Genomic DNA, 25,444 nt, shown 5'->3' on the forward strand with positions numbered 1-25,444 from the left:
TTGTGTTCATTTACGGCCTGGTATCACCGCTAGGTACCAGGGCTATTATGTCACGCTGCCTGCCTGCTGCCACACTCACACTACTCCTCCATTCCTCCTGCTGCTGCTGTCTGTCTGTGTTTCCCACTGCCAGGGTACACAGAATTACCTTCTGCTGCCAGTCTGCCACCAGCTATTACGTCAAACAATAGCTGCACACATAATTACTCCTCCATTCCTCCTGCTGCTGCTGCTGTCTGTCTGTCTGTGTTTCCCACTGCCAGGGTACACAGATTTACCTTCTGCTGCCACTCTGCCACCAGCTATTACGTCAAAAAATAGCTATATCTGTGTAATTTGTTGTAAAAACAAAACCAAAAAAACCAAAAAAAAAAAAGGTTTAATTTTTCTGAGGTGCCCGGGTTGAAAACTGTGTTGTCCCAGTTGTGTATTGGACACAATGTGGGCTGCACGACCGCTGTCTGGGACCTCCTGCCTGCTGTGTTTATTTACAGCCCTGGTATCACCGCTAGGTACCAGGGCTATTATGTCACGCTGCCTGCCTCATTGACTGCCTGCTGCCACACACTCATCCTCCTCCTCCTGCTGCTGAATTTACCTCCTGCTGTCTGTGTGTTTCCACTGCCAGGGAGCACATACAATGGCGCTTCCAACATGCGTGCGCCACCAGCTATTTGTTACGCTCAAAAATAGCTGCATTTCTTTAAAAAAAAAAATTTGAAAAGAGAAATAAGTGCAGAAGAAGACGATATTGAAGAAGAAGAAGATGAAGAAGAAGAAGAAGAAGAAGAAGAAGAAGAAGAAGAAGAAGAAGAAGAAGAAGAAGAAGAAGAAGAAAAAGGAGAAGAAGATGAAGAAGAAGAAGATGAAGAAGATGAAGAAGATGAAGAAGATGAAGAAGATGAAGAAGATGAAGAAGATGAAGAAGATGAAGAAGATGAAGAAGAAGAAGATGAAGAAGAAGAAGATGAAGAAGAAGAAGAAGAAGATGAAGATGATGAAGAAGAAGAAGATGAAGAAGATGAAGAAGATGAAGATGAAGAAGATGAAGACGAAGAAGATGATGAAGAAGAAGAAGATGATGAAGAAGAAGAAGAAGATGAAGAAGAAGAAGAAGATGAAGAAGATGAAGAAGATGAAGAAGAAGATGAAGAAGATGAAGAAGATGAAGAAGAAGATGAAGAAGATGAAGAAGAAGATGAAGAAGAAGAAGAAGATGAAGAAGAAGAAGAAGATGAAGAAGATGAAGAAGATGAAGATGAAGAAGATGAAGAAGAAGAAGATGAAGAAGATGAAGAAGATGAAGAAGAAGATGAAGAAGATGAAGAAGAAGATGAAGATGAAGAAGATGAAGAAAAAGAAGATGAAGAAGATGATGATGAAGAAGATGAAGAAGAAGAAGAAGACAATATAAAAGAAGAAGAAGATATAGAAGAAGATATAGAAGAAGAAGATATAGAAGAAGAAGATATAGAAGAAGAAGAAGAAGAAGATATAGAAGATAAAGAAGAAGAAGAAGAAGTATATACAGTACTGAACAAATTTCTGGACACAACTTCTCTTTTCAACTTTTTTTTTTTAAAGGAACATCCCCACATAATCACTTGCTGTTGTTACTTGGAAAAAAAGAGGTTTCTTGCATCATTCACCCTCAAAACAAGTGTTGGAAGCTATTTAAGGCCATTTCGAATAGTCAGCTCGAATAATGAGCTCGAATACCGACTCGAATAGTGAGCTCGAATTCCGAGGTCGAATCGAATAGTAAAAATTATTCGACTCGAATATTCGACTGACCTCGAATAATTTACTATTCGAATTCGACCTAACTCGAATTTTGAAAAGGGGTATTTGAGCACCACTGGTTTACGTTATTTATTCAAGTCACAGAAATACAGATAGATACAGTACATCATATCCTGGCCATGCCAATCTTCATGTTGCGTTACAAGCTCTTGATTAGACTCCCTGCTGAAGTCAATCAGGTACCTTCTTCCTAACTACGTTACACTAAACTACCTATGTACAGCATACATTATATCAGATTACAGAAAGGAAGAACATGCTTAGAGGTCCCAGTCAGCCTTGCTAGCTAGTGCGAAAGTAAAGAGCAGAATGCCCTCTCCATAGCTCCTTCCGGATTTAATACCGACTAGGAAAGAGTTAAATATGACATCATCTTCGCCATCCCCTATATCCGTCTATTGGTGGACCCACTTGTGGTGTCATCATACACACCTACTCAATTAATAATCAATGAGACATTTGACATACATGCAGGAATGTGGATATTTACCAAACATGGCTGATGTTTATTGTTCCATGCCCAGGTCAGGGAGACCTGCGGCCTTGTTCAGAGAACAGCTTCTTGGTATGTTCTAGTTCTGCTGACAGAACTGCAGATTTTCTCTCTAAAAGAAAATCCCCTTAAAGGGCAGGTCTGCTCATCAAGCCTTTTTGACTAACTCAGTCCAAATAACTGAGGCCTACTTAAATTATAACATGCACCACATTAGCACTGCCCATCAACCCAAAGAAGACAAAAGTGATGGTGTTCCAGAGGAAAAATCTAAAAACGCCCACCTCCTCATTTATATTAAATGGCTGCCCACTGGAGACCACAAACAGTTACACCTACCTGGGGCTGGAAATTAACCAAACGGGGAGCTTTAAACCAGCAGTAGAGGCCCTGAAGGAAAAAGCCTGCAGAACGTTTTATGCCATCAGAAGGCAACTTTACCACCTAAAACCACCGGTGAGAGTCTGGGTTAAGATATTCAACAGCATCATCACCCCAATCCTGCTCTATAGCAGTGAGATATGGGGCCCGGTCACCTACCCATACCAATCAAAATGGGACTCCAGCCCAACAGAAATTTTCCATCTAGAGTTCTGCAAGTATCTTCTCCAAGTCCATAGCAGCACTTCAAACTCAGCTTGCCGGGCAGAGCTAGGCAGATTCCCACTATGGCTGACTATCCAGCAGAGGGCGCTCTCATACTGGGCGCATATACAGAGCAGCAGCCCCAGCACTTACCACCATAAAGCCTCACTGAGCCAGGGTGGCGAGGCCATACCACACGCTTTGAAACAAAGCGTCAACAGCCAGCCAAGACCACCAACACAGGCTGACAAAAGCCCAAATAAAAGGAATGATAGAAAGCTGCAAGGACCGATACCTAGAGGAAAGGGACATAAAGAACTCCCAGAAACTCGCTGTCTATAAATCACTACAGAGGGAGTACACAATGGCTCCATATCTGGAGAGGCTACACCACCACAAAGACAGACAGGCCTTGAGCCTGTACCGTCTGAGCGCCCACAACCTGGAGATAGAGACAGGGCGACACAGACAGACATTGAAGCCCCGGGAGGAGAGACTGTGCAGGCAATGTGACCAGGGGGTCCTGGAGGATGAGGCCCACTTCCTGCTACACTGCAGCAAATATACACCGCTGAGGACCGCCCACTTCCAGAGACTCTCCGCCCACATCCCAGATTTCAACTCCACAGATGAGGAGAGAAAACTCTATATCCTACTGGGGGAAGAGGAAAAACTGTGCAAATAGCAGCCCGATATATCACTGCCTGCCACCAAATGAGAGGAACATGATACCACATGGACTGTATAACCCCATACTCCCCTCCCCTATGGACTGTATACCTATACCCCCTCCCCTATGGACTATATATATCATCCCCCATACCATCCATTACATCCTCCACACTCCTATGGACTGTTTACCTATATCCTTCCCTTATTCCCCAAATCCCCCCCCCCCCCCCCCATGTTAATGTTTTGTTTTGCTTTGGCAATGCTAAATGTATCTGGTCCTGCCAATAAAGCTTTTTTGGATTTGGATCAAAGAAAGTGCAGCAGTGAAAGGGTGAATAGCTGCCACGAAGGAAAGGAGATAAGACACAGTGCACAGAAAGGGTTTATTAGCTGCCAGATAATCTAGCAAGTGAAATGAGGAGAGCAGAGTAACAAACTACAAAGTAAAACTTACGGAAAGGGAAGAACTGTCATGAATCATGCTGCCTGGATCCGCACAGTGCAGTGCAACAGCAGCAGCCACTCCTCCCTGGCCGAACTATACATTTATTGGTGGGTGGCCAGGGAGGTATACATATGCCACTGGTGGGAATAGTCCCCATTTTCATGCCTGCTCCACTTAGCAAGGGGGGAGGGAAGGGATGCGTCCATATGGCTGCATGTTTTGAGAGGGAAGGAGGGTATAGGGAGATGGTTATTGTTAAGTATTCATTTTACTTATATAAATATGAAGTCCTCTGCAGTTGGGTCTGGGCCCCCTAGTGGTGGAGGGCCCCATAGCAGTTGCTATGCCTGCTATGGCTATCCCTACGCCCCTGACCTCTGGCTACATATACTGGGGACTACTATACCCCTGACTACATATACTGGGCACCTATACCCCTGGCTACATAAACTGGACACCTATACCACTGGCTACATATACTGGGGACTACTATACCCCTGACTTTATATACTGGACACCTATACCCGTGGCTACATATACTGGGCACCTATACCTCTGGCTACATATACTGGGTACTACTATACCCCTGACTACATATACTGGGCACATATACCCCTGGCTACATATACTGGACACCTATACCTCTGGCTACATATACTGGGGACTACTATACCCCTGACTACATATACTAGGCACATATACCCCTGGCTTAGCTATATATACTAGGCACCTATACCTCTGGCTACATATAATAGGGACTACTGTACTCATGGCTACTTTAAACTGGGGACACCTATAGACCTGGCTACCTATGCTGGGGGTACCTATTTTGGGGGAACTGCTGTCCGATTATCTGCATTTTTGGGGAACCGCTGTTAACAGACTAATTGTATTTTGGGGAACAGCTGCCAGATTATGTGTATGTTAGGGGAACGGCTGCTGCCAGATTACGTGTATTTTGGGGAACTGCTGCCAGATTGTGTATGGTTGGGGGACCACTGCTGCCAGATTACACGTATTTTGGGTGTTACGTGTATTTTGGGTGATCCACTCCCAACGTTCGCGTATTTTGGGGAACTGCTTCCAGATTATGTGTATGTTGGGGAAACTACTGCTGTCACATTGTCTATTTTAGGGGAACCACTGCCATAGTATTTGTATTTTGGAGGAACTTCTACCAGATTATGTGTCTTTTTGGTGAAATGCTGTCAGATTACATCTATTTTTGGGGGATACACTATAACAGAGCTCAAACTTCCCCGGCAGACCTTTTACATCACTGCTAAAGTCACGTATATTTGTCCCCACCCATGACCACGCCCACATTATGCTGGACCACGCCCATTTTGTGGTGCGCCATAGGAATTTTTGGGGAGTCCACTCATCTCTTTTCCCAGGACTAGACCCCTGCTTAAGGTATATGCTAACTCAAGGATGTATCAAATAAATCAACAGTATGCACAAAATGGAGCAGATCTCCTAACACAGAGAAGTTTACTCATTACCCTATGGTTGTCAACCTACATGACACAAAGACAATACATTCTGCAGCTCTGTACAGCAAGGCTGGCAATGTGTGTTAGTAAAACAATGGCATTTAGGTATGAAAAGCATGGCAGAAATTTGCTTTAAGCAGATTTAAAAACCAGCACCTTATAAATGCTAACTCTTGTTGAGAAAAGTCAGTAAAATCACCCAGAGCAGAAAGTATAGAGCTGTTAGGAGAGTAGGAGATTTTTCCTCTGCACTGAGCAAACATCTGATCATGTCATGTCCACCTCCTCCCTCTGCTCCCTGCCGTGGATGCAGGAAAAACTGGCTGATGCCCTCTCCCTTTCCCCAGTTCCTACATGAATACTTTATTGGGGGTAATTATGGGAATAGGTGGAGGAGTTTGGACAGAACATAGAATACTTTTCAGTCTACCTAAGGTGCATCTGAGACTAGAGGTTACCACTGCAACCCCAAATCAGGCAAGTAATAAAGAAAGCAATAACGTATAAATGATTTATATGCGAAGGACAAACCTTTGTGCATTGCATATTTAGACATATTCCACTCAATGTGAATCAAAATCATGAGGTTGAACTGGGACTTTAAGAAAAGTTCTTTACTGCACAATTGTTACACTTGTGTCAAAGCCACATTATTGTGGTTATAAGAACGTATCTTCCTTCCTACACAGCCCTTCTTTGTACAGAGCACCTACAGCAGCTTGATTAGCAGAGGTAAGAAAACTTCATGGCAATAAACAGCAAGACTGCAGGTGAGCACAGGTCCACGCTTTCCAGAACCATTTTAGATCATTGAGCCCATTTATACACACATCTGAATGCACCTTTTACTTTACAAACCTAATTGGGGTGTACAGTGTATTTTTAACATGATCTCATTGTGTTCTTTATCGACTCTGAACCTACACAGTTAGGAAATGAGTTTCCAGGACATTGCAAGAACAATAGTAACATGGCAGTGTTTTTGCAAGCCTTGGTACATTGTTTATGCTGACCTATTAAACTTCAAGCTGTAACTAGCTGAACTACCATACACCATATCTGTATGGATAGTTTATGTCTTGAACATAAAGTCTTACGTAGTAATAATAATAATAATAATAGATATCTTTCTAGGGAGTCAGGATCAATTTTTTTTAACATCTCTCCTTCAGTTCTTTAAAGATGTCTTTTAGATGGGACTGAAGGGCTTATAAATGTTATCAAAACACTGATCATCAATGAATGTTTCTTTGTGGTACTGCTGACCCCAGTACACATGACAGACCTCTCGGTAATATGGCTATTAGCCAGACTGAACTTTTTTCTATTTATAAATTGTCTGAATAAGATCCCTTTCCACTGCAAATCGCCATCGCAATCCTGCAGGTGATTCAGATCCCAATTTGTTGCGTTTTGTAAATGTGATTTACCATGCTTTCCATAACGATTTTTCATGCGATTGTGTGTGTGTATTGTATTGCATAACAAGGAGATTGGTATGCGATTTTTGTGTGCACCCATAGACCACTACCTAAGCTCAATCACATAAAAACTGCAAATGTAGCTAGCCTGCAGACTAGAGATACATTCTGTTGCTATGGAGGGGGAAGGCCGGTCAACAATGGAGTGGCACAGAGGGGTGAGTAGGAGAACAATGCCCTCATTGTGCGACTGGCCGGGATGATATGCCAGCCAAAGAGGGGGATTGGTGGCCTCTGTGCACCGCTAGATTCTCGGCAGAGAACCACCTAGCATGTTTACAAAGCTTAAAGGTACCTACAAACATGACATAACAGTGATCTTATCTGGTAGTTTTGTTTGCATCAACACTGTGGGGAAGGAGGACCATACAGATACATCCCTCTGGTAGAGCAGAGCAATGCATACTGTCTCAGTGGAGAAGAAAGAAAGACTGGATGGATGACGGAACAACTTCTGGCAGGCAGGGTAAGGAGGGGGACAGTGATCTGGCTCTCCCAATCTTTTATCAGTGCATCTGTACACAAACTAGATTCTTGGTTGAGACTGACCTGAATGGCTGTAATGATCCGCTCAGCTGTCTGCACAGACAGACAGCTGTTTGACCATTCCTTGAGTCTGAGGGTTGCAGGTCTCTGGAAAAGCGACCTGTCTTTACTTTGCAAGTTTCAGGGCTGGCAGCGTTTTGGCAGCGCTGCGATACGCTAGCACTTTGCCAAAACGCTGGGCTAATGTTAATGGATGGGGCAACTTCCACAGGAGCGTTTGCGTTTCCTAGAAACGCAAACGCAGGACGTGCAGCATTTTGGGAGCGTTAGCGCTTCAGTGTAAAGTATTGAAACGCTAGCGGAAACGCTCAGCAAAACCTAAATTGAGTGGTTTTGCTAGCGTTTTGCGGTTCAGCACACTGTAACAAAATGAAAAATAATTCACAGGACCAATCAGGATAAAAACGCGAAACGCAAAACGCTACGCAACTGCTGAGCAAAAAAATACAATGTTGCAAAACACGCCCGAAAACGCGCATGAATCTGCTTGCAAACCGCTCAGACAAAACGCTAGCGGTTGCGTTTTGCGTTTGCTGATTTCAGTGGGTTCCAGGCCTCAGACTTGCTCTGCTGCTGAGGAATTTGCATACACTTGTCATGCAGATTGCCTAGCTGCCTCCTTTGAAGGCTGGCAGTATAAATACCATGTTCTCCCAGAATCCTTGGCTGGTCATCTTTCATGGTTTGTTACTGACAAACACTCCTAGAGTGTCAGCCTTGCCTGTTTGTCAAAGTTTATCTTAGAGTAATTCTTGGGACTGCACTAGGCAGCTCTTCTAGTGCAGTCAGGTTGCTTTATCTGTTTTGTCTGTGTTGTCTCTCTGCTGCGATTGTCATGTCGCCAGCGGTGGTCGACAGGAAATCGTTCTGTCTGTCTGGGAGTGCTAACCAGAGCAGCGGTTGCTACTGGTAGCCCCTTCTGTTCATCTGTCTGGATCGCACTCGCCCTAGTGGTAGTGGCAGTGCCTCCTTCTGTATTCTGCTCTCCGTTGCGATTGTCCTGTCGCCAGCGGCGGTCGACAGGAAATCATTCTGTGTCTGGCAGTGTAGGCCAGAGCTGCGGTTGCTACTGGCTGCTCCGTCTGCTTGGATCGCACTTGCCCTAGTGGTAGTGGCAGTGCCTCCTTCTGTATTCTGCCTCAGGGGTGCTAACCAGAGCAGCGGTTGCTACTGGTAGCCCCATCTGTTTGTCTGTCTGGATCGCACTTGCTCTAGCGGTAGCAGAGGTGGTTCCTTCTGAACTCTTTCTGGGAGTGTAGGCCAGAGCTGCAGTTGCTGCTGGCCACTCCTCCTCTCTGTCTTGTCTTGTACGGACGCTTGCTGTAGGCTCTCTGACGTAACCGTTAGCAAGCGTTCACGTTCTCTACCTTTGTGTTTGTGTATTATTGGTTACTTAGGGTGGCACGCTTATCACTGGGCGCCTCTCGCGCGGTGATCGTGCAGAACCGCGGTCGCTGTTGCGAATGAGTGCGGTGTTCGCGTTTAGTTAGCCATAGGTTCTCTATCCCTGCCCTATAGTAAAATGTGTGTAATGGTGCGGTGCAATGCGGTACGGTAGCCATCTTGCATCGCATAGCACCAAGTGTAAAAGGACCCTGAGGCTGGCTTCACACTGCAAATTGCCCGAGTGCCCCTGTTTAGATTGTTTTTCGATTGTGTTCCACTGTGGACGTTTTTATTCCTGTGAATGAAGCAAACTGCAGATGGTTTTTCCCAAGTATTTTCCAGGAAAAACAAGTTCACAAAGATAATCAAAATAAGTCCCAAGAATGTAAATGTGTGTTCCCATTCCAACGTGACAGTGGATGGTGCTCTTAGGTTTTTTTCACACTTAGAAAGCACAGATGTGTTTAGAAAGTAAAATATGCAAAACAATTTTATTAACTGAACAGCGCACCACCTAATTTAGCCACATTTAGTTTTATTTCTCCAAAACCGCTTTTTCTTTTCTTTTTGAAGAGAGGAGGATGTCTTGTGATGTGGTGATGACATCTCTTTACTGACATACATATTAAGCTGATATGTATGTTATGTGCTTGGTGTGAATTCTTCAGAGAGTTTATGAAGTATAATATATGAATGCATGCCTATAAGTATAATATATGAATGCATGCATTGGAAATGTTCTTTTTAATGGAAAATGCTGTCTTTTTATTAGACAATGTTAACTATCACATTTCATAGTTTTATTAATGTCCAGTACACGCATGCAACTTTAGTGACCTGAAACAATAATTTGTGATTGTTTTAGGAGAATGATCCATGTACAGACAGAGCACTTTGTTTCGTAGAAAGGAGGGGTGGGGTGGAGGGGATTAGCAGGTGTAAGCTGCAGTAAGGTATCACTGTAGCAGAAAACAGCAGTAGATGCATATCAGGGGACTTGCACACACTTTGGAAGGGTCAGTGTGGATACAAGGATATACACATAAATAATTTGAAGAGACAAAAGTTTTTTTTTTTTAGAGATGAGCTTAAATATTTAATGTATCAAAACGTCCAAAAATGGATTCAAAGATCTTCAGAGAGATTCATCTTTAGAAAGAACATCCCATAAAAAGGTGCAAAAATCACATAGCAAGATCAATTGTTTAATAAGACGAGAATGTTGACTTGTTTCGGGTAGACCCTTCTTCAGGCCTTCAGAAACAATTGTGTACATCTAAAATATAATATACAAAAATACAACATTAAAATACATCGACCAGAGAATTAATGGTTCCAGCATCAAAGAGATATTTGAGAAAGATACCACCAAGATAGAGATGAAAACAGCAATGTGTGACAACCGTGTAGAATCCCAGATACCGAGGGGATGTAAAGAAGCAGTGAGACTAAGAAATATTGCCGCAGAAAAACTGCGGTTGTGAAAAATAAGAGGGCCCCATGACTAAACCGCAAGGAAAGGGTAAAAGTGTTGATAATAAAAATACCTGCACTATATATGAAAAACAGAAAGAACAACATTTGGACAACAACTAAGCCAGGACTCACTACCAAGGATAACATTAATGGATATAGTATATATCAAAATTGACTCTATATTATATATCAAAATATAGCAGCAGCTCAATAAGGGCAAACCTCAATGAAACATATCAATTAACCTCAGCCCAGAAAAATATAATGGCACAAAGCCAACAAGAAAGTGAACAACTGTCAGGGACTAAATAATAGATAGATCAACAAAGCGATATATACTCACTTTCACTGTAAAAAAGATGCGACACAAAGGCAGGACGGGCCAGGGGAGAGTGGTGACTGATAGTAACTGAAACCACATTATATACGTGAGTGGAACACCCCAAATCTAATCAAAAACAATCAAATGCAGCTGCTGAGCACGGCAGATAGGCCTGGAACGCATAAAAATGACGTCATATCCGCCAGAAGAAAAAGCGCATATCTGCACGTTATTTCTGCCTAAAAAGAGCTAGAACGCGTAATGGAACGTGATTATGGGCGACTTCAACTTTCCAGACATTGACTGGAGTATTAAGGCTACCCATTCTGGTAAAAGCAGCAGATTTCTGGCAGCACTACAGGACAATTACTTGACTCAAATGGTAACGGAACCAACTAGGGGGAATGCGTTACTGGATCTGATCATTTCTAATAGACCAGATAATGTATCAAATGTGCAGGTTCAAGAACATTTGGGAAATAGTGATCACAACATGATAACGTTTGATCTGGTGACTGATATGCCACGGGGCAGCGGGACCACTAAAACTATGAATTTTAGAAAAGCAAAGTTCAATCAAATTAGGCAGGCACTAAGTTTGGTGAACTGGGATAATGTACTACAAGGGGAAGACACTGAAGGGAAATGGCAAGCTTTTAAACTTATACTCAATCAATATTGTAGTATGTATATCCCATATGGAAACAAAATATCTAGGAATAAAAAAAGGCCTCTATGGATGAATAGAAAGGTTAAAGATAAAATGAAGAGGAAAAAGAATGCCTATAAGGTCTTAAAAAAGGAGGGGACCGAGGCTGCACTAAGCAATTGTAAGGAGTGCAATAAAATTGTAAAAAAGAAATTAGGCTGGCAAAGATTGAAACTGAAAAACAAATCGCTAAGGATATCAAATCTAACCCAAAAAAGTTTTACAAGTATATTAACTCTAAAAAAAGAAAGGTTGACTGTATAGGACTCCTAAAGGATGAGGGTGGGAACTCAATGGTGGATGACCAAGGTAAGGCAGAGTTATTAAATGCTTTCTTTGCTTCTGTCTTCACAAAAGAAACAGCACTGTTGCAAACTACAGAGGCGGAAGAGTCTCAATCTTCTAACTGTAATATTAAATACTTAACGCAGGAAGAAGTGAAGGCAAGACTAAATAAATTAAAAATAGACAAGGCACCTGGCCCGGATGGCATGCATCCTCGGGTCCTAAGGGAATTAAGTTCAGTTATAGATAAACCCCTTTATCTTATCTTTTGTGACTCTCTTGCAACTGGCAGAGTCCCAGTGGATTGGCGTACAGCCCACGTTTTCCCATTATTTAAGAAGGGCAAAAAATCAGATCCAGGAAATTATAGACCTGTAAGTTTAACATCAGTTGTATGCAAACTATTTGAGGGGTTACTAAGAGATACTATACATGACTTCATAGTAGAAAATAATCTTATTTCTCAGCATCAACATGGGTTTACTAAATACAGGTCCTGTTTGACTAACATGCTCAGCTTTTATGAGGTAGTGAATGCTAATATGGATATTGGGAATGCTGTAGATGTGATATACTTGGACTTTGCAAAGGCCTTCGACACTGTTCCCCACAAAAGTCTGGTGCAAAAGTTGAGGATGCAAGGACTGGGGAAGAGTCTGTGTTCATGGATAGGGAACTGGCTAATGGACAGAAAACAAAGAGTTGTGGTCAATGGATCGTACTCAAAATGGGAGACTGTTAGCAGTGGGGTCCCACAGGGGTCTGTTCTGGGTCCAGTGCTCTTCAATTTATTTATTAATGACCTAGTAGATGCAGTAGTGAGCAATGTTGCTATTTTTGCAGATGATACAACATTGTGCAGAATCATCAACTCTCAGGAAGATAGTGTCATATTGCAACAGGATCTGGATAGGATGGCTATATGGGCACATACATGGCAGATGAAATTCAATGTTGACAAATGTAAAGTCATGCATTTTGGACGTACTAATGGTCTAGCACCATACAAAATAAATGGGATACAGTTGGGGGCATCAAACTTGGAGAAGGACTTGGGAGTACTCATTGACAACAAGTTAAATAATCGTACTCAATGCCAAGCCGCTGTAGCTAAAGCTAACAAAATTTTGGGATGAATTAAAAGGGAAATAAAAACTCGAGATGCTAGCATAATATTGCCCCTGTTTAACTCTCTAGTAAGGCCACATCTGGAATATGGAATTCAGTTCTGGGCACCACATTACAAAAAAGATATTGCAGTTTTAGAGCAGGTGCAGAGACGAGCAACAAAATTGATACGTGGGATGGAAGGTCTCACTTATCAAGAAAGGTTAGATAAACTGGGTTTATTTAGTCTAGAGAAAAGACGCCTTAGAGGGGATCTAATTAACATGTATAAATACATCAGAGGGCAATATAATAGCTTGGCGGATGAGCTTTTTGTCCCTAGGCCTTCTCTAAGGACTAGAGGACATGATCTGCGCATGGAGGAAAAACGTTTTAGCCATTTATTTAGGAAAGGGTTCTTTACAGTAAGAGTGATTAAGATGTGGAATGCATTGCCACAGGAAGTCGTTATGGCAAACTCTATACCTGCATTTAAAGGGGGCTTAGATGCTTTCCTTGCGTTGAAAGACATCCATGGCTACAATTACTAGGTAATGCCTAATGATCAGTGATTTTATCTGATTGCCATCTGGAGTCGGGAAGGAATTTTTCCCTGTAGGGGCTAATTGGACCATGCCTTGTAAGGGTTTTTTCGCCTTCCTCTGGATCAACAGGGATATGTGAGGGAGCAGGCTGGTGTTGTACTTTATACTGGTTGAACTCGATGGACGTATGTCTTTTTTCAACCAAAATAACTATGTAACTATGTAACTATGGGGCGCAGCGTTGCATAAAAAAGAAAAAGGCGTGATGCGGAACATGATCCGCATAACCACATGGAATGCATATTGTGTTCATTAGTAAGGTGTCATGCGTAATATGGTCCGCGTACATGGGCCACAAAGCACAAATTGGAAGCTAACCACATCAGGCAACAAATTAGTGTAATGCATAGCAATAGCTTACATTATTCCTATCCCTGGGTGACAATAGAGCACTCCTGCTCATGGATGAAACCTCATCCCTCAACCTGTGTACCAAGACCTCAGGATAATTCCTGTCCAAAGATTTTTGGGACATAGTTTGCAATCTACAGTAACTTTTGTTGGGATCACTGACAATCCTCTTAACACGCTTGAACTGGGATTTCAGTAACGATTCCCAAAAGCCTTTAAGGGTGAAAACTATGAAAGTTCAACAAAGTATTCCATTCTGTGGGCTTGCTATACAGGTCAAAAAAAGTTTTTGTCTCTTCAAATGATTTATGCATGTATCCTTGTATCCACACTGGCAAATTATTGGTGTAGTGGTGCACCACTAAGGATATGTTTTTCGGTCTCCTAATACAGTATGTACAAATGCATACTTTGGAAGGGTGCCTGATAAGATTAGGAATGATCATTTTGTTCAACGAATTTGTAAATGTATCTGACCCATGTCACTGGAATGATTAGTGGTTTTAATGGTTTTAAAGAATTTGAAATATTTAAAAGGGTCCCAGACATTTTGTTTTGTCTTTTATAGGGACAAAGAACATGTGTGACTGTTGGTACCATGCTGAGCTGAGCCAAGCAAGTGCAGAACAATTACTGATCCGTGATGGAAGGGATGGAGCCTTTCTTGTGCGCCAGAGTGAATCTGTGTCGGGAGCCTATGCAATCTGTCTCATGTAAGTGAGCTTTTACCTGCTTTCTATGGGATCCCTGTAGTTTTCTGCAGCACTGACTCTGACAAATGATGACTAGTGTGATTAAAGGGGAACTGAAGAGAGAGGTATATGGAGGCTGCCATGTTTATTTCCTTTTAAGCAATACCAGTTGCCTGGCAGCCCTGCTGGTCTATTTCTCTGCAGTAGTATATGAATAACACCAGAAACAAGCATGCAGCTAGTCTTGTCAGATTAGACTTTAAAGTCTGAAACACCTGATCTGCTGCATGCTTGTTCAGGGGCTATGGCTAATAGTATTAGAGGCAGAGGATCAGCAGGGCTGCCAGGCAACTGGTGGACGTGGGAAGCAGAGGTGTGGCAGACTACAGCGGAAAGTGGGTTGTACTGCAGCGCAACCTCAGCTAGCCAGGTGGCCACCACAGCCCGATAACACGCTGTGCAATATATACCTATTGGAGAATGCGAGTTTGAAATTTGAATTTATATTAAAGTTTTAAGACGGTTTTACACTCTTGGAGCTCCTTTGTCCTTAATTTGAGGTGTAAGGGGCTCATGAGATTCCTATAGAGCAGAGACAGGAGACGGAGTGTGCCGGATAAGGCGGGGACAGCCTAGATGACCCCAAGGCGCTGTTGACCCATCTCATAGAGGGTCTAAGAAAAGGGTGAGTGCGCCTTTTGTAGGGTGAGGTTGTGGTTTACACTATCAAGCCACAAGATCATCCCTTGCCTTAACACCTGTGTACCTGGATTTGATTTTGAGGTGACTTTAATCTCTGACTATACTATAAGAGCACAGAGGCCTCAGAAGAAGCTAGGTTCTCACCATGCAAAATGGTCATTAGGCCTTGCACCCTCTGGCGCCCACAGCTGCTCCTCCATACTTAGCATTACCACATACGATAAGTACCGTATATCCAATTGTTGTTTGTATCAGGACTGTTACATGCACTGGTCCTGCACTTTATATTGTTCTTCATATGCAATTTTGATATTAAAAGTGATAGTGCCAGGCTGTTCCTACACTTGGATTTTTTCTATACTATAAGAGGACTAGATCAATGGTCTTCTAGTGCATTGTTTTATCTTGTTTTTGAATTTACAGTATACAAATAACTAGGCTGTGTTCCTTTTTGTTTTTCTGCCTGAAAGAGTGAAACATTCAGGTATGTCAGTTTCTCTGTTTTCGCCACCTTTTTGGACTATAGCTAACCCTCACTGATGAGGAATTAGAGTCATAAAACTCTTTCCTGGAAGAGAACAGCTACTGAGTCCAGGGGATAGGTTAAAAAAAGCGAATAGTTCACAGGTTTTGGCTTAGAACTATGTCAGACTGTATGATACACTGTGTCATTCACCTGAGACAATAAAACACTAAACCTATTTTTGAGGTTTTTAAAAGAAAATAAAACTGAGATTCTAAAAAAAGTATTTTTTTTAGGAGTAGGAGGATATACACAATTTTTATCTAATCACGTTATTTTCAGCTCAAGATTGATTTTAGGATAATACTGGAACTAATTTACGCCCTAAGACTACAGGGTTGTTTCATTAAGCTGCTAAAGCAGCACAGCTTAATGAAACAACACCGTATTCTTAGGGCGTAAATTAGTTCCAGTTTAATAAGTTCCAGTTCAATGAGAGGAGCGCAAGTTGTACGCACAATATGCGCGGTAGTGCAGCATAGCATGCACTACTAACTTACTTACGCTCCTTATAAGTAATGCCGCTCCACTAAAGTCGACCTGACCCCCGGCAAGTCCAGTGGCTTCATAGGACGTGATCCCCGCACTTTGATTGGCCCAATAGGCTGCCTGTCACAGGCAGCCTATTGGGCCAATCAAAGTGAGGGGATCACATCCATTAAAGCCTCTGGACCTGCCTGGGCTCAGGGCAGGTTCAGTGGAATGGCCATTACTTAGAAGGAGCGTGAGTAATTTGGCAGCACAAACTACACTGCACTGCCGCACGTAGAGTGTGCACACCTCGCTTCTCTCATTCAGCAGCACTGCTTTAGCAGTACACCTAATGAATCAACCCCTTTGTTTCCATTTGTGTGGCATACGCCTTGCAATGCATGATGCCGACACATACAATGCGAGAATGCAATGGCATAACTATTGCCCCCATGACTGCAGGAGATCTGGGGGGGCACAGGGGCCCATGTATGACTGCACAGCAGAGGATACAGATAAAAAGTCATGAAAATATGCGTGGGCAGGCCTGGAAAATTGTATATGGGGTGATTACTGCATCTCAAAAAGGGGGGGGGGGGGATTGTTGCATATCATTTGTATGGGTAATTGCTATATTTTCTATGTGGGGGTGATTGTAGTATTTCATATGTGGGGTAATTGTGGTATTTTATATATGGGTGTAACTGTGGTATTTCATATGGGGGTAATTACTGCATCTCATAAGGGAGCGATTGTGGTATTTCATAAGTGGGGTTGATTGTGGTATTTCATATGTGGGGTGATTATGGTATTTCACATTTGTGACTAATTGTGGTATTTCATATGGAGGTGATTCTTGGATCTCATAAGGGGGTGATTTTTGTATTTTTCATATATGAAGGTAATTGTTATGTTTCATATGTTGAGGTTATTGTGGTATTTCATATGTGATGGTGATTGTGGTATTTCATATGGAGATAATTACTGCATCCAGGGGTGTAAAAATAACTCTGCGACCCTCATCTTCGTAGGAGGGCACTTGGGGGGGGGGGGGGGGGGCTAAGTGGGCCTGGTCCTGAGGCAAGAGGAGTAGAGCAGCGGCTGCATCATACATAATCTCCATTTAGCGGAGAGAGACATGTTCTCATTAAATTTTTTGCTGTAGCTGCTGTACAATTTATCTCCCTGTGGTTCCCTTCAGGCAGGAGTTGCAAGGAGATAGACTGTACAGCGATTACAATGAAGATAGGAGTGAGGAGGATATGTAACTCTGCTGGATGAAGACAATGTATGAAGCGGCCACTGCTCTAATTGGGGGGGGGGGGGATGGGAACAGTATTGCCATCTGTGGAGAGGCTGAGGGAATGGGATGTTTGCAGGGGGCCCTGGCCAGCAGAGTTTCATGGGGGGGACGGGGGGGGGGGGGGGGGACTGGGGGCGGTGGGGCGTTGTGTGGGCGTCAGACTGTGCTGTCATTTGGGGGGGGGGAGGGGGAGTTTGCAGGGGGCCCAGCTGCCAGAGGTTCACCGGGGGCCCCACAAGGTTCAAGTTAAACCTCTGCAGAATCCAATTACCTCTAGCCATGGCATGCATAGCTATGGGGATTTGAATGTGCAATGTGATATTATGCTGCCGACACATGGGAATTTGGATTCAAGCGGCTGTACAATCTCATCCAAAATCTCTTTCGGGGAAACGGACACAAATCCGAGAAGTGTAAACCTTACAGTTAGCCAAAATGCAGGGTGGCCTATTGAGTGCGCCCTTAGTGGCCGTAGTTCTCAAGCCCTATACAAATGTTAGAAGTATTATTACCGAGATTTGCCTGTGCTAGGTTCAGTGGAACAAAAGCTTCTGCTCTGGGTGTTATATTTGTTTGTTTAATAAAACAGGAGATGAAGTTAGAGTGTCTAAATTCATGATTCATGGCTCACAAAGAAGAGGACTACTATAGGCATTAGTTTAGGTTTTATTTGTGTGAAGTGTGGGAGTTACAAAATGTTTCAGGTCTCATCAGTAAAAGAGGTGATTTTCTATACAAGATGTACATTTGAGAACAGTGAAGGAAGCCTAGGTTCACCTGGGTTCATGTTAAACATGCAAGGGCCAACATCTCAGAAAACACCCACTTTTAATAGGAAGTATTCTTACAACAGTTGCCAGTAAGCAACATATGCTTTTACAGTACTATTTTTGTTTTATGCTTTCTGTTGTAATAAAAATGTGAGACGGATGGAGCCAGTTAAAAAACAAAACAAAACCAAAACTATTTAGCTCTTGTTAAATCTCTTTCTGCAAATAGTTTAGTTCTCGTCACTAGGCTTAGTTCTTAGCTTCAGACACAAATTCCGCCCAAACAAGGTCTATGTAGGCCGAAGCAAACAGAGACAAACATTGCCAATGCTTGGCTATATTTGTTTGTTGAGTGGGTTAGGCTATGGTATGCTGTCCTGGTCCACCAGCCAGGGCCAGGAAAAAGCAGTGACATCTCGTTTTGGTTTTGGCAAGCATCTCATCAGGGCCCTTATCCAATTCACCTTCTCTCCCAAGTTTTCTCTTAGGAAATATTTTTTTATCTTCTGTTTAAAATAACTTTACGCACTCTGTAATTGAAAAAGTAAAAAAAAAATAGGGGAAAGTACCGTCAAAATTATTTTGAGTATTGATTTGCTTTCTGTAAGCAAGAAAATGCTCAAAATTATTTTGACAATTTTTCATCTATTTTGTGCTATAAAAGCTATTTTAAAGAGAAGCTAAAAAATTATTCCCCAGGAGGAAAATAAGAAGAAAAAGTGAATTGAATAAGTGCTAGGATGTCAAAGTGACTGTGAGCCAGGCTAGCATTTACTTATGTTGGTACAGTGAGGTAATGCTGCTGCAAGTTGTTCTATAGGCTGCTGTGTAGGAGACAGTGCTAGGGGAATTGAATATTTATACTTGTATTGTTGCTGCTGTTTGTGTTTAGTAAACATATAGGGCTGGGACCCACTAGTAGCGTTATTGCAGCACTTGCCGGCGATTGGCAGAGCTGTACTCCAGTGGATCCCTACGGGCGTAGTCCCACTAGCAGTGACCACAAAATGCCGCTTGCAGCATTTTTGGAGTGATCCCAGAGCAATCACATCAGTGGTTACAGTAGCCAAACCACGATCACTCCAGGAATCGCGGTGAAATCGGCGCACTTCCTCGATTTGCTAAATCACAGGCACTTTGTGATTTTGTGATTGCTGCAAAGCAGACATAGTGGTTATTCTTATACAAAAACAATCTGTGTTTAAATGTATTTAAAATATTATAAAAGGAGCAGAACACTGTAACATAACTACTAGTGTCATACTCACACACGCAGATATGTACAGGATTAGTGTGTTTACTCCCTTACCAAAACATTCTGTGTTTTTAAATACTTACAGCACTTTTTTGCAAATAACTTAACATTTTGACTACTAGTGTATTATATGCGCCAACACAGCAGGATAAGTCTGTGTTTGTTGAACACATATTCTCACACAATACATTTCTGTTTCAAAATATCTACAATACTTTTTTCCACAATAACACACAATTGCAATTATTATTGTGTTTAGCCAACATATTTTTACACAAAAATAGTCTGTCTTTTAAAATAGCTACACATTATTATTATGTGTTCAGATAACAGTTTTCAAAAGACCAACCAGCTGTAGCAGTTTCATAAAATAATTTTTTTTATTATTAAATATTACCTTAAAAGCTTCATGTGTACACAGATTCTAAGTATGGCAAAAGCAGTATTAAATTCTTGGTAAAGTAAATAGCTCAATTTCATGTATTTACAGCATGCAAAACATAATAAACTATAGCTCACCATGTGCTCTGAGGCCGATTTCACACTGTATTTCTGCGATTGCCGCACCGCCAGAAACATCCTTCGAGGATTACCGAGTTAATAAGCAGTAATCCCCGATTGGCAGCAGGTCAAGCAGGAAGTGACCCACTTCCTGCGGCGGAATCGATGATGTGCGGGGAATTGTATTGCTAAATCCGCTTCTGTGCATGCGCTACACGTGAAACTTGTGGCGGTCGTTTTAAAACACGCCCGTCGCCATAGCCTTATATGACCTCCAGTCCGCCGCATATCACCGCAGTTTGCCACAGAGGTTGCACTGTAATGTAAGTTTGCGCTCACGTTAGAGTAGCTACTTCTGCTGCACCCCATCACGTGTAGTGTGATATGCCCCATAGACTTTCATTGCCCTAATGTTAGGCTGCGGTAAAATGCTGCACCGCACTGCATCAGTGTGAGAGGTCCCTAAGGCTAACACACATGGTAATCTATATACAATGCAAGGAGAATTAGGGCAAAACTTGTGCAAAAGTGGAGCAGGTGCCCAGATCAAGGATTCTGATTGATCATTCTGATTGCTCCACTTTTACACAAATTGTCATTGCACTGGTTTTGATAAATCTGCCCCACTGGATGCAATCAAATGACTTTTTGCATTCAACTAAACAGTTGCATTCAACTGATCAGTTCCAGTCTGGCAAACCATTCCACAGAAACAGCCCTTACTAAAGTGCCAATCATCTTCTTATGGCTAAATCCAAAGGGTATTATTCCATACTCATCATTCTTGATCTGTCATCAGCGTTTGATACTGTAGACCACACGTTACTCCTACAGATGCTTTCATCTTTAAGGGGCCCATACACTTACACGATTTCCCATCGATATACAGCAGATTTGATCAGTGTGATTGAATCTGCTGTGAAATCGTTGGCAAAAGCTGACCGAACAATCGATTTCCATCCAAAATCGATTGTTCCCATCGATATCTGTCCACGCAGAAGATTTCGCTCGATCGCCGGCGGTTCGGGAGTGCGTCGATAGCAGCGTTCGAATGTCCGACGACCTATGCTAGCAGCAATACATTACCTGATCCGCCGCCGCGTGTCCCCGCTGTCCCTTCTCAGCGCTGGGCTCCGGATGGCTTCACTTACTTCCGGTCCCGACAGGAAGTTTGGGGGGGCAGCGGCAGCTCCACAGATTGTGAATCGGTTTCATAGTGAAATCGATTCAAAATCTGTTTGCAGTGTAGGCAGCCAATAGATCCCTCTTTGATCAGATTCAGTCACAGAGGGATCTATCTGCTGGTCGATCTGGTGGCAATCGACCAGTGTATGGCAGCCTTTGGACACAAAGGGCCTCGCTCTCTCCTGGATATCATCCTATCTCTCTGGATGGTTTTCAGTGTCTCCTACTCAGAACAGACCTGCTCTCCACATCGTTTATCTGTGTGGATACCTCAAGGCTCTGTCCTTGGCCCTCTCCTCTTTTCCATTTACATGCATGGCCTTGGTAATTTAATCAACTCATTTGGCCTTCCATACAGAGTCGGACTTGGACACTAAGGGCCCACCAGGAAAGCTTTAGCCTGGGACCAGCTGCCACCCCCCCCTCCCGACCTATCCCTTCACATATGCGTGAGATTTTGCATATATATATATATATATATATATATATATATATATATATATATATATATATATATATATATACATACACACCGCAGCAAAAATAAATGGGTGTCACCACGCACTGGAACATGGACGTGGTCATGATGGGTAGAGATGTCGCGAACCGCCGATTTTCGGTTTGCGAACCAGGTTTGCGAACTTTCGCGGAAGGTTCGGTTTGCGGAAAAGTTCGCGAACCGCAATAGACTTCAATGGGGAGGCGAACTTTGAAAAATAGAAAAAATGCTGGCCACAAAAGTGATGGAAAAGATGTTTCAAGGGGTCTAACACCTGGAGGGGGGCATGGCGGAGTGGGATACATGCCAAAAGTCCCGGGGAAAAATCTGGATGACGCAAAGCAGCGTTTTAAGCGCAGAAATCACATTGAATGCTAAATTGCAGGCCTAACGTGCTTTAAAACATCTTGCATGTGTATACATCAATCAGGGAGTGTAATTAGAGTACTGCTTCACACTGACACACCAAACTCACTGTGTAACGTACCGCAAACAGCTGCTTGTGTAGTGACGGCCATGCTGGACTACTGCGCAACATGGCGAGATTGCTCTTCCTCACTCAGTGATGTTAGGTAATGTGTGACTTCCTTCTCAACTTTCCATGGCATTGTTAAAAAGCTTACGTTTTGTCTTTAAATTACATTTTCTACTTGCTGTGTACTTGTTCAGTACCGCTACAATGAGAATCCTGTGGAGGCGGGTAAGTCTGCCATTGTGACCCCGGGTAATGGCCGGGGAATGAGGGGTTTGAATCCGGTGTGGAGCCTGAGCAACGGCTACCACTACACATCCAAGGAGGGCAGCAGGCAGGCATGCACGCCCGCCCGCCCCGAGGTAGTGACCAAAAATAACAATACAGGAGGAGGACTTTCGAGGCCCTGCTGTGTATTTGAAATGAATGTACTTTAAATCCTTTAACGAGAACCAGTTATGGCGGGCAAAGATGACACCACATTCCTTTCACGAGAATCATATGAAGGCAGGCAAGTCTGCCATTTGTGACCCCGGGTAATGGCCGGGGAATGAGGGGTTTGAATCCGGTGTGGAGCCTGAGCAACGGGTTAAGTAAACACAACAGGTAGTAGGTATATGCAGTGAGCTGGGTTTACTCAACACAACAGGTAGTTATGTGCAGTGATGAGGTGGGTTAAGTAAACACAACAGGTAGTAGGTATATGCAGTGAGCTGGGTTCACTCAACACAACAGGTAGTAGGTATATGCAGTGAGCTGTGTTCACTTAACACAACAGGTAGTAGGTATATGCAGTGAGCTGGGTTCACTCAACACAACATGTAGTAGGTATATGCAGTGAGCTGGGTTTACTCAACACTACAGGTAGTTATGTGCAGTGATGAGGTGGGTTAAGTAAACACAACAGGTAGTAGGTATATGCAGTGAGCTGGGTTCACTCAACACAACAGGTAGTAGGTATATGCAGTGAGCTGGGTTTACTCAACACAACAGGTAGTTATGTGCAGTGATGAGGTGGGTTAAGTAAACACAACAGGTAGTATGTATATGCAGTGAGCTGGGTTCACTCAACACAAAGCTAGGTATATGCAGTGATGAGGTGGGTTAAGTAAACACAACAGGTACTGGGTATATGCAGTACTGGGTAGTACAATGTGCAGCTCCCTGTCACACACACAGGTAGTCAGTCACTAATTGTGCTGGGCTGCTGGCAGTGGCACACACACACTATCAATTAGCAAGGCTGTGCATACAACAAAAGTGCCAGTTTGACACACAGTAAAAAAAATAAAGTACAGGATGAGCTCTGAAAAGAGCTAGGGTGCTATAAAAGCAATAACAATCAGCCAGGAGCAAACTAAGCAGCCAATAACCTAACTAATCTGTCCCTAGAAGAACAAGTCTGCAGCAGCTCGCTCTAGTCTGTCTAATAGCAGGCACACGAGTGAGTGTAATGGCCGCCGGACCCTGCCTTATATAAGGGGGGGGGGGGCTCCAGGGCTTACTGTAGCCTGAATGGCTACAATGTGCCTGCTGACTGTGATGCAGAGGGTCAAAGTTGACCCTCATAGTGCATTATGGGGTGAATCGAACTTCCGCAAAGGTTCGCCTGGCGCAGGCGAACGCGAACCCCCAATGTTCGCCTGGAACCATTCGCCGGCGAACCGTTCGCTACATCTCTAATGATGGGTCATGGGCAGACTTAAAAATACACAAATTATCAAAAAAATACACAAAATAAGTAGCATTGTTATTTACGGAGAGATAAAATAATCAAGTAGTTACATGCCTCATGATAATTCATCAAGTAGTCAAATGCCGCAAAATAAAAATATTAAGTAGTCCAGTGCTGTCCAACTTTTTGGACATGGAGGGCAATTTTTTTTATTCCAGACCACATGGTGGAGAGCCGAACCCCCAAAGAAAAAAAAAATCTAGCAGCAGTCTCCCCCCTCCCTAACTCACCTGGAGGCCCCCCCTTCGCCGCTCCCCCCTCCAGGCTAGAATGTGCAGCGGGCGGCAGCAAGCGGGCAAAAAGTGTCTACTTACTATTTCCTGCATCCTGCTCTGCCTGCCGCTGCTCTGGTCTGGTCTTTTCTGCTGTCCAATCACGCTCTCACAGGAAGCACAGTCAGTGAGAGCGCGATTGGACAGTAAAGCAGGGAAGACCAGACCAGAGTAGTGGCATGCAGAGCGAGAACCAGGAAGTAGTAAGTTGATCGATTCCCCGCTCGCTGCCGCTCTGGTCTGGCCCTCGCTGCACATTGTAGCTTGGAGGGGGAAGCGTGGAAGGGGGGGCCCCAAACTGAGGGAGGGGGGGGAGACTGCCCCCTACCGCTGCTCTTTGCCCACCACTGCTCCTCCTTCCTGCGCTGTGCCCCCTCCTGCAGTGTTCGGGGCCCCCAGGGGCCACAAAAAGGGAGGCCTACCAGGCGAAATCCCGAGCTCCCGCCGACCCTGTTTCCATACCACCTATATGCAGATGATACAACACTGTACTTCTCGGCCCCAGACCTTAACTCCCTCCTCACACGTGTTCCCGACTGCCTGTCTACTATATCTTCTTTTATGACCTCTCGCTTCTTAAAACTCAATATGAAAAACACAGAGCTAATCATCTTTCCACCGTCTCTGTCCACTTCTCTTCCTGATATAACAATAAATATTGATAACACTGCTATAACCTCAGTTATCAAAGCACAGTGCCTATGGGTAATATTTGATTCTTCTCTCTCATTTATTCCTCACATTCACTCCCTAACCAGCTCCTGTCGTCTCCAACTCAAAAACATATCCTGTATCCAAACTTTACTAGAACACTACTAAAATGTTAGTACATGTTCTCATTATACCTCGCTTGGACTATTGTAATATATTGCTTGGTGGACTACCACTGAACCAACTGGCACCCCTCCAATCTGTACAGAACTCGGCTGCTCGTTTCATCCATCTCTCTTCTTGGGCTTCCTCCGCTGCTTCTCTCTGTCAAGATCTTCATTGGCTGCCAATTACCGAGAGGATCCATTTTAAACTCTTAACCCTAACCTACAAAGTTCTCAACAATCTCCCTCCCCTGTACATCTCCTCACTAGTTTCCAGATACCAACCCAACCGCAATCTCAGATCGGCACAGGAGCTTCTTTTGTCCTCCTCTAGAATTACCTCCTCGCATTCATGTATACAAGACTTCTCACATGCCTCACCCCTCCTCTAGAATGCCCTTTCACAGCACATCCGTCACTCTCCAACCTTTGAAATCTTTAAACGCTCCCTCAAAACTCACTTTTTCCGACAAGCATATGCTCTAAC

General features: G+C 43.4%; 1 protein-coding gene across 3 annotated transcripts in view; it reads left to right on the top strand.

Annotated features, from left to right (window-relative positions):
- The window catches only part of LOC137527167 (phosphatidylinositol 3,4,5-trisphosphate 5-phosphatase 2B-like), a 212,392-nt gene that overhangs the window by 40,037 nt on the left and 146,911 nt on the right, over positions 1-25,444 (top strand). For 2 of the 3 annotated variants that reach the window (XM_068247638.1, XM_068247636.1), the window contains exon 2: positions 14,331-14,475. In XM_068247638.1, the coding sequence (XP_068103739.1) occupies positions 14,342-14,475 (134 nt within the window). In that variant the 5' untranslated portion in view covers positions 14,331-14,341. Of the gene's footprint in view, positions 1-6,252; positions 6,265-14,330; positions 14,476-25,444 lie in introns of those variants that run through there. The other variant, XM_068247637.1, reaches the window with a different exon arrangement.

This window comes from Hyperolius riggenbachi, chromosome 8 (genome assembly GCF_040937935.1).
Source record: "Hyperolius riggenbachi isolate aHypRig1 chromosome 8, aHypRig1.pri, whole genome shotgun sequence".
NCBI lineage: Eukaryota > Metazoa > Chordata > Amphibia > Anura > Hyperoliidae > Hyperolius > Hyperolius riggenbachi.